At 32.2% G+C, this 10,728-nt stretch overlaps 1 protein-coding gene across 1 annotated transcript; it reads left to right on the top strand.

Moving 5' to 3' along the window:
• Nucleotides 1-1,412: 1,412 nt before the first annotated feature.
• LOC133338521 (guanylate kinase) lies at nucleotides 1,413-2,079 on the top strand. The gene has a single exon (XM_061546689.1). It carries the CDS (start codon nucleotides 1,426-1,428, stop codon nucleotides 2,077-2,079), a length of 654 nt encoding a protein of 217 aa, XP_061402673.1. The 5' UTR covers nucleotides 1,413-1,425.
• Nucleotides 2,080-10,728: the final 8,649 nt, after the last annotated feature.

Below are 10,728 nucleotides of genomic sequence, written 5' to 3'. Positions count from 1 at the left end.
TATCTTTGTTGTAGTTTAATTAATTCTCCATTGGAAGAAAACTCGTCTCAAATAACAACGATTTTCCCAAATGCGTTGAAAAAAAGAAAGTTTCTCTTCCTTGACTTGAAATACAGATAAAGATAAAACGATTTTTTTATTAGTTTCTGTATGGTTTTTAATTGTCAATGCAGTTAATTATGTAGACGATTTTTATGGTTGTTACAAGTGTCGTTTTTTGTTGTTTGTTGTCTACATATCTTTTTGGACCGTCCGTAACATATTTGCTTGTAATTCATGCCGGTTATTGCTGCATTCTTTGCCAAAAGATGTCATGTTTTGGTGCGTGCGTGTGTGTGTGAATTTATTTCTTGTTCCATTTGCAATTCCAATATTTAATGCATTGATTATACAAATAAATATATATACACTTGGGTGACATTGTAGTATGTATAGACTAATTCCAATAGGAGCCATTGAACTTGGGTGTGGTAGATCTAACATACACAGAGCTATTGAAATGGGATTTCCACATCTCTTAAATTTGGTATTGTGAATTATTTTGTAATAAATACTATAACAATTTTATAATTGTTTTGTTTTTTCGCATTGCCTAAAAAAGACAATTTTTATTATTCAAATAAAGTCGTAGTCGCACACTTGCAAGTGTTATGTACTACCAAAAAAATAATTTCAATTTGATATTGATTTTAGATTAAGCTTTACTTCATTATCGATTTGATAATGTGAATGTTGATGGGTTCCAAGAATCTTATTTATATTATTTATATACGTGGTGTGCAGATTGAAGAAATATAAAAAGAATAGAATAAGGATTTCTTCCTCAAATTCTACGTAGATTTTAAACAGAATCAGCACTTATTTCGCACTTAATTTTTTTTTGTAGCTAAGAAGTTGTAATGACTTCTATATATTTTTTGCATTTACATTATTCTAAAATACTAAATTTTTAATTAAATATTTTAAAGGTTAATATAATAATTTTTTGAAGAAAAAATAATTTTGAATAATATCGAAATACATTACATTGTGTTGCATTTCCTACAAAGATTATTGCATTCGAAATGTTTATATTTTATTTTTACATCTATCATTATCATCTTCATCAATACATTTGCTTTTTGTATTGTTATAATTTTCGACAATTTTTTGTTTGATTTTGTTTTGATTCCTAGCTCACAATGAAATTTGTCGAAAATTTGCACTACATTTGGGAAATATTTGCCTTCTTGTTCTTCTTATTGTCTTCTTTACAGTTCACCATTTGCACCTCTAATCCAAAGTGTCCAAAAGCATTTATTCATCATCACACCTTAACGACTAACTGAAAGCAACTTTGCATTTTTTTTTACTACTACTCAACCCAAGAATCTCCCAGATTTAGCACTTACCGTTACCGTTTTATATTGAGAAACACTTCTAATCATGATTAGCATTCTTTTCATTGCCAATAGGCTTTTAAGCACTATGGCCAAACAGGGACCCAGACCAGTTGTTGTTTGTGGACCTTCGGGTTCCGGCAAGAGTACCCTCTTGAATAGATTATTCAAAGAGTTTCCCAACACGTTTGGCTTCAGTGTTTCACACACCACACGCAAACCCCGTCCCGGCGAAGAAGATGGCGTCCATTATAATTTCGTCGAACGAGACGTTATGGAGAAAGCCATTGCCAATGGCGAATTCATAGAATCGGCCACATTTAGTGGTAATATGTATGGCACCAGTAAGGAAGCCGTACGTAAGGTACAAAGTGCCGGTAAAGTTTGTATTCTAGACATTGAACCACAGGGTGTGGAACAGGTGAAAAAGACCGATCTCAATCCCATTCTAATATTCAATAATCCACCATCGATAGAGGCATTGGAAGAACGTCTGCGTAAACGTAATACGGAAACCGAAGAGACGCTGAAGAAGCGTTTAGATGCTGCTGCCAGCGAAATTGCCTATGGCCTGACACCTGGTAATTTCCATAAGATTATTAATAATGTTGATATTGACGAGGCCTATGAGCAATTCCGTGAGTATATTGTGGCTGAGTTGAAGGCTCAGGAGGCTGCTGGTATACAAATCTGTTGGTAACTGACATACCGTCAATCCGGCAATGTAAAGGCATTTCTCTCTTTTGCATTATTCTCTAAGTACAAATGTGAAAAATACTAATCCCCAGTAATGTGAAGTTAACGTAACTAAATATTGTGGACATAATTAAATCAATGTGGTTTTTAAGAAAAATGAATAACAATAATAATAAAAAAATCAATAAAAGAAATAATAATAATGTTTATTTTATTCTAAAATGTTATTTTAACGAAACTTCATAAATAATTTAAATCGATTGTAATGTTCTGTGATCCAGAACACCAAATTGTTGCTTGAAATCATGGTAGGATATATTGATGTGAATAAGACAAATCAATTTTCCATGTAGTTTCAAGTTCCCACAAGTTGCTGTGCTATACCTTACCATGTAATGCATGCTTGCAATCATAATACGATTATGAACTAATTTCGGGAATTTGTTTGTATTTATATTTATGAATAAGTTTGTTATGATCATAGACCACATTTATGACAACAGATTTTTCACTACCAGATCAATAGTGTCCACCTTAAATATTGCTTAGAAGTAAAATACCACCGGTACCGTTTTTATAAAAAAGAGAGACGGCTACGACAGCCTGTTAAGGGGGAATATTTTGAGAATTTTATTTAACTTAATAATTACACAAACCTTGGAACTATGGTGGCTGAATACACAGAGGTTCTCGAAATACTCACTTTGATTACTATTGGAATACAATATTTGTCTAGTATGAACAATCTGTAAATAGATAATAACAATAAATAATATATATATATATATATATATATATGGGAAATTACAAAAATCTTTTAAATTCCTTGAAGTTGAGGTTTGCAAGGTTATAACTCGCGAAATATGAACATATTGCATATAATTTAAATTCAATTCTATAAAATGAAGTGTTCTTGTCAAAATCTTGAAATATTGGTAATAAATAATAAGTTGCGTGGAAGCTGTGATGGTGGTAATGTAAAAAAATGGGTGAAAATGTGTTGAAGCCAACGAGTTTTTTTGTGTTCGTTCCCGATTTGTGGCTAAACTACACAACGCACACACATGTGATCAGTGACTAAGTTGCAGAATACCCCATGAACAATATGGTTCTAATGTATGATTTTTCGATATAATCACTGCATCCACCCAAAATGGATGCTGACATTTTGAAGCCGGATTTTCGGTGTTTTTTGAATTTTTCTTATAATTAGGATGCGCATCCAGACAATAGAATAAACTAATTATAGGATCGTAGAACTCGTGATTCTGCTTCGTTTAGTGTATATCTCATGAATGTGCTCACTGTAGCTTCTTTGCAATTGGGTTCCAAAGACGAAAATTTAGTGCGTAAATTTTTATAAAAAACATATTTTTTTAGTCTAAAATTAAGAAAGTCCATTCCAATTCCATGGAACCCCGCGTGATTTTAGTTTTTTTACGTGCCGGATCTAATGAGCCCATCCATGTTCAATTCCGCCCATTAAAACGGCGGATATAGGTACCTTGAATGTGGGAAAAACTGCAAAAACTTATTTTGACAAATTCGCGTAAATAATCGCGGTTTTCTTCGAATTAATTTTACATGCATTTATGCTTGTATTGTCAAATTCGCGAATCTGCGTGGAAATGGGTCAAAAATACATCGATACGCGAATAATATGCGTATTTTATCCAAAATTGATTGTGGAGGCACATCCGCGGTTCTTAACCGATCCTTTTAAAATAGGTGTCCTTTTGCGTATTTTCATAGGAGATTACTAAAATCGGATGCGCATAAAAATCGTATGCACGTTGCGTGATTTTTAGCCATTTTTAGGGTTTTTGCATAGTAAAGTGCATCGAGTGGCACACTTTGACCGCTAAATTAAACATTGAAAAATTAATAATTATTGAAAGACATTGATTCGGTTTATATGAAAATCGCATGCGCATCAACTGATTTCAATTAATTCGCGAATTGCAAGCTTTTCAATATTGATCATTTTTATGTATTGTAAATGCAATATATTTAGCCATTAATGACGTCGAAACTCTTATCAGATGAATCTGCCGATATTTAACAATCATCTAAAAGAATTTGCAGAAGAAAGCGTTGTATATTTTAGAAGATTAAGGCAAAACCGTATCCTCTTAACCATACTAAAAAAATCGAAAATTCAAAAAAAATAGTTTTATTTCAAAAATTAATTTATTTTATTTTCCGATATCTTCATGTTTCTATTTGTTTTTCGCGACTATTAAACCGTATTTCAGTGTGATTTGACTAGTATGCAAAGAAAACAATGGTGTTTAAGCATTTGTGAAGAAATTCGCGAATTACAACGAATAGGAATCCATTTAATATATATTTGAAATACAAGATTTAAAACCGCTATAACTTTTGTGCGCAGCATCCGAATTTGTGAACGCGAACAGATTTCGAATAAGCATATTTTTCTTAACCTATGTACCAAAAATCATAAATGTGCTCGCAAAAAAAATTTTCAAAATTTTTTTAATGGAATTTTAAAAGAATTTTGTAATTTCCCATATATATGTATTAGCCAACACATGTGTACTATATATCTGTGTACTGCACACTTCCCTTTTCCCACATTAGTTATTCTGGCAGTGCCTTAAATTAGATTTGAATTCATTCATTCACACAGCTGACGCTTGTTTTATTTTTTATTTTTTGAGAGCTCTTAATGCCCATATGTTTACATTCGGACTGGGTGCTATTTGTATTTTCATTTTCAATATGAACAAATGAAGTCAATGAACAGTTTGTATAATACAATTACCAGTAGGACGGAAAAATATATATTATTATAAATTATCTTATGACCTACCTAACAAAAATAGATTATATCGTTTAGCAGATTTATATGTATAAATTACATGAGGATAATGTTAAAGGGTATTTTTGTTTGGGGGAAATATAAACCTATACTGTTGTCATGAAATATTCTCGAATAGAAAGTAGCGCTATGGGAACCATGGTTGCTAATTTACTTAAATGCAATTACCATTAAAATATTTAATATTTTTCGAATTTTTAATACAAAATATTCAACTAATACCGCAATACACAATAAGGCGTGTTATTATTCATGCTTAATTTCCCAGCTGTTGTTAAATGCCGTGACAATGTTCATTTGTTATATTGATCTAATTACTAATTACTGATCTAATTTGTGTTGAGAAAATATATTCAATTGAATTGAAGATAATGGAATTGAAATTGTTATGTACTTAATATGCATGAACTAATTTTCGACACTAGTGATGCTACTATGAGTGACAGTTGTTAATGTTGGGTTAATCTAAAAATGACACTATTCTCTAGGAGTCATCGACATGAGTGTGGAATGTTAGGGAGAATAAGCATAAAAAATAGATATTACTTATATTCTGGAAATAAATTCAAATGAAAGGTGTTTTTTATTGTAAATATTATTAAAGGTTTATATAAGTTTAAATTCAAAAAGTAGCTTTGATTAGAGATGCAATTTGATCGAGTTAAAAAATTGAAATGATGCACTCCATCTTGAGCAAGCACAGCCATTCTGATTTGTGGGAAGTCAAAAAATTTTGGAATTATAAAAAATGGCATCCAATAGCATCTCATATAAAGCCGGTCGGTGATAAATTATGATCAGTGAAAGACCGTTCTAACTAGAAATGGGATCGTCCCAGATGGTATATTTATGTTAGGTTAAAGCATGTGCAGCTGACATATTAGCAGTAGCTTTACTTGGAGATCAGTTGTCCAGAAAAAAAGGAGAAAGAAACCTCCCTTTGAGCTAAGATTTACTAATTCTTCCATGAATTATGGTGCCAACGGTTAGTGTCATATCTATCTTACCGATATGTATCAATGATTTAGATCTACTTCTAGAAATCATATCAGAAACGATCTTCAGTATGAGGACCTGCATCCAGGATCCCCTGATTGCAATTATTTGATTTATTTCCTGTGGGCTGAAGACATGTAATAACTGAAGTGTTGACCATATTTATTTGGGTTTGTCATCGTTTACAGGTCATGTTCTTATTTCTTGAGCCTCTTTGCTGTCTTAATTTCTTGAAATCGAACGGTTGGAGAATTAGTATCGAATTTAGAGTAGATTTGAGAGGAGTGCTGTTAGAAGCGTCAATTATAAGGAATGACCAACACATTTAGGCACAAAATGCATTTTTTTGCTATATGGATGGTATATTCTGAATTCCATTTCATTTGTAACGCTTCGAAATAAACATTTTTTGACTTTAGGAAATATGTTTTCATAATCAGGGAAAACTTATAGTATTATGTAATTGCGGCCATCTGTATTAATAATGCAACCAAAGGAGATCAGTTAGAGATCTAAAATAGCATATGGCTTACTTAGCCCTCATATATATACGTCTTTACGTATCTTTTCTCCGCAAATTCGTATGGCAAGATGCGAATTTGCTTTTGGAGAGGGAGGTTCGTCTCATCAATGGCAAGATGAAATTCGTAAGGAAGTTCGAAAGAACATACCCGCAAGCTCTATCGTCTGTGGATCGGATCAGGGGGATCGTCAGTTTGGCAGTGTCTTCATACAGAGTAATAAACTGCTTAAACAGGAAATCGAGAGATTTCTTGTGAGAACTGTTGACGGTTTGGGTGCACTCTGAGAAGGGACAACCTTGCTGCGGTCTCCTTATCTGAGATCCCATCCAGACTCAAAATATCTTTCACAAAAACGTTATTATAGTTTTGTGCACGTGTATTTTGGTTTGATTAAAAATATTTTTCTTTATTTTTCTTCTTTTTTTATAGAAAATAAAATCGCTTTCCAAACTTAGAAATACCACCCTCCGTTTTATTGAAGCATAATTTTCAAATTTGAAACAAAATATCGTGACAGTCGGAAATCATTATTCTGACACCAGAAAAACAAACTACATTTGTTATAAATGAAGCGTGTAATATTTCATAGGCCTAATTACTATAACAAAAATAACAATAAACGAAAAAAAAATGGATGTAGGTTGAGAAAATGTTTTCGCATGAATTGAAAATAATTCGGACGGCTATGGGAATAAATGAATATTCATTGTTGGTGGTGTCATTTACAAAAAATGGACTATTTTTTTATAATAAAGACTATTATTAATATTCGGCGAGACTAAAATGAATAATAATAATAATTAGTTCATAGCATAATTTTATGAGAACCATTGTTATCATTGTCAAGTGGATTTGAGAAAATGGTCTTAGGGGAAATCAAAAAATGGAATGGAAGTTGTTTTTTTTAAGCTAAATTTTAATCCGTTAAGAATCCGTAATCCGTAAATAACAGAGAAAGTAGATTTACAAAATGTTAATGGCCCTTGAATATTATGGTATATTTTTTGGGGTATTTGCAAACAATTTTAAAATAGATTTTGGCATTTTGTTGGTCGATTGCCAACTTTGAATACCATGCCTCCCTCTATGAGCATTAACGTCAATTTGTATAATTGTGTTGCCTCCCTGGTGGCAGATGTTCAATTACAGAATTTTTACTAGTCCCTATGAATCTACTGTTCGCGCTATTCGTTGCATTCGGTAGTTATTTTTTAGACTTTTTGATTATAGTACTTCATTTTATTATTCGAATTAATTAAAATAAAATATATACGAACTATAGAACCATGGTTAACAATAAATCTTGAGATCGTACGGCAATTGTGTTAATTAGAAATCTATTCAAATCTCAAAATATAATTACACTTTATTTACTTTATTATGTTGAAATAATGGAATGCATGTATGTATGTAAAAGAAAAGTGGCACACGCTTTACATGAGTAGCTATCTGGGTGGCTATGTACATAGGCAGGTAAGTATGATTTGCGATATGTTGTGTGTACTTTATCGTAAACAAACATACAAACGTTTTTTGTAACTAGAAAGTGGAACATGCTATAAGAGAAGAAGAAGCAGAATTAATGAAAACCATAGCATAAAAACAAGTTCGACATAATGAAGGTAGCAGCGAAACGATAAGAAAGCGTACCCATCACCCATCATCAATTAAACTAACCGTGCATAACTATTTCAGAGTGTATATGGGCAATATTGCCAATTTTTTAACATAGCTGAAGCGGAGGTTCACCCCTTTATAACACGGGAACTACTTAAATATATGAACAAAAGTGAATAGTTTTGGGTTAATTGATCTGTCGTTGCAAACTGTTCATGATATTGACCTCCAAACTTTATTTTGGTGGAAGCTGTGTATACTTTAATGTAAAAAAATGTGTAAAAACAGGTTGAGGCGAACCAGTTTTTTTATGTTCTCAATCGATTTGTGACTAAGCCACTCATTGCACGGTCTTCGTGTCAAAATAAAACTGGAAGCCAACAAAATGGGGACTACGCCACTTATGTATCATTTTTCAAAATTTTAACTGCATCTATCTTTAAATGATGCTGACATTTTGAAGATCGATTTTGAGTGTTTTTTTAATTTTACTTCTAGCTTTAATACGCAAACAGGAATTTATAAAAATCGATTATAAGATTATTGTAGTCGCGAATCTGCGTAATTTGATATGTATTTTGTGTATGTAGTATGCACAGCTTCAGAGTAATACTCATCCGAACGGGCCAAATTTTTAGATCTGTCAACTGAATGATATGGGTACCCGCGATCAATAAGGTTTTTTACGTTTCGGATGATATAAAATCTTCTTCGTGAAAATCCATCTACTAGAACGGCGGGAACTGGTCTTCCAAAAACACGAAATTTGCCAACAAATGTTTTTGAAAATATCGCGGATTTATTTGCGTTTTCTGTGTATAATTTCCGCTTCAATAAATGACCCCATACGGATTTTGATCTTTTTCGAAAAGAGAACTTTAAAAACTTCAGCCGAAAGAGAGATGTACGCAATTTATCTCAAAAATAGATTTTGCTGGCACATCCATGGTTCTTAATGGACCACATTGAAATGGTATAGATCGATGTATTTTTTTAGGGTGCACACTGAAATCGGATGCGCGTTAATGGCATATGGAGTTTTCGGAAATTATTCGCGTTTTACGATTTTTTGGGTACTTCAATGTAACGTGCGGCACATCTTAGCCGTCAAATGAAATTTCGCAAAATATACATGGATTGGAAAATAAACTTCAGTACTTCCTGGAAACCGCATGCGCATCAAATGATTTTGAGAATTACGCGATTTAGACGCAATTTATCTCAAAAATAGTGTGAGCTGGCACATCCATGGTTCTTAATGGACCACATTGAAATCGGTGTAGATCGATGTATTTTTTTAGGGTGCACACCGAAATCGGATGCGCGTTAATGGCATATGGAGTTTTCGGGAATTATTCGCGTTTTACGATTTTTTGGGTACTTCAATGTAACGTGTGGCACATGTTAGCCGTCAATTGAAATTTCGGAAAATATATATGGATTGGAAGATAAACTTCAGTACTTCCTTGAAACCGCATGCGCATCAAATGATTTTGAAAATTACGCGATTTACACGCAATTTAAAATGTATATTTTATAATATTATTTTAATTTAAGATTTATTCCTATTTATAGAATTCTAAGATTTATCGGAAGGGTCTTGATATAATCCGCAAGGCGTATACTTATACACAAAAAGTGATTATTATAATATATCTCAATTTTTCGGCGAAATTCGGGTAAAATAGCAGAATAACCCCAACATTTTTTTCTGAAATTTCTTTTATACAATTAAAAAAATAAATATGACATTATTTTTTCGATCCAAAAACAAATATTTTTCCTCGATATCTTGTTTTGTTGTCGCTGTGATTTAGAAACCGCTACACGGACTTGTGTGATTTTGATATCATTTGATTCATCATGGTGTTTAGATTATGTAGATATTTTTAAATTAATTTTTAGGTGTGTGTATGTCATTAATATGATGAAAATATTGATGTAATCTGCTACATTTTTTTTATTTTTCTCATATTTCGCGAATATGTGCAACTTTATCGTGATTATTACAATATATTCATATTCTTATTTTACGGAGGAAGATATATATCAACGTTTTTGGTCAATATAATAAACGGCGTAATTTTAAGATTTGTTTCTTATGCCCAAAATTAAAACCTCGAAAACTTTTGCGCGCATCAACCAAAAATTTGATCGCGAACGGTTTCGGAGTCAGAACATTTTTCTCTATATGTGTACCAAAAATCATTGATGTGCTACAAAAACAAAAAAGCTGATTTTTTGAAAATGGGATATTAAAAAATTGGCAATATTGCCCATATATGTATTAGGGTGCTTCGTTGTGGGTTTTCGTAACATCAATATTATTTTTTTTTTGAATAGAATTGTTTCACTAAATTATTTCAAAAATCTTATAAAAATTATGATGAAGTTGAAGAACAATTAAACAAGAAAACCAGTAAGGAAAATTCAAAAGTCGGATGGCCCGACTATATGATACCCTTCACCACTTCTATATATAAATTGACGTATTTCAGCAACTGTGGCATCCACCATTTGCTATGCTGCAACACAGTGCGCTACCCAACATTTATCTCGACACAAAATCTAATCCATGTTATTCTAGGTTCCATTTGGTACGTTATGTACGAATTCCTCATAAGCGGACAAACTTTAGCTAATTGATACATCATTTTGATGAAATCGGATGAAA

This window comes from Musca vetustissima, unplaced genomic scaffold (genome assembly GCF_032173495.1).
Source record: "Musca vetustissima isolate MV318-11 ecotype Yass unplaced genomic scaffold, APGP_CSIRO_Mvet_v1 utg30909, whole genome shotgun sequence".
Taxonomy (NCBI): domain Eukaryota; kingdom Metazoa; phylum Arthropoda; class Insecta; order Diptera; family Muscidae; genus Musca; species Musca vetustissima.
This window is presented reverse-complemented; position numbering and strand designations above follow the sequence as displayed.

Coding starts and splice junctions, on each gene's coding strand:
- LOC133338521 (XM_061546689.1), top strand. CDS start 1,426: ATGATTAGCATTCTTTTCATTGCCAATAGGCTTTTAAGCACTATGGCC.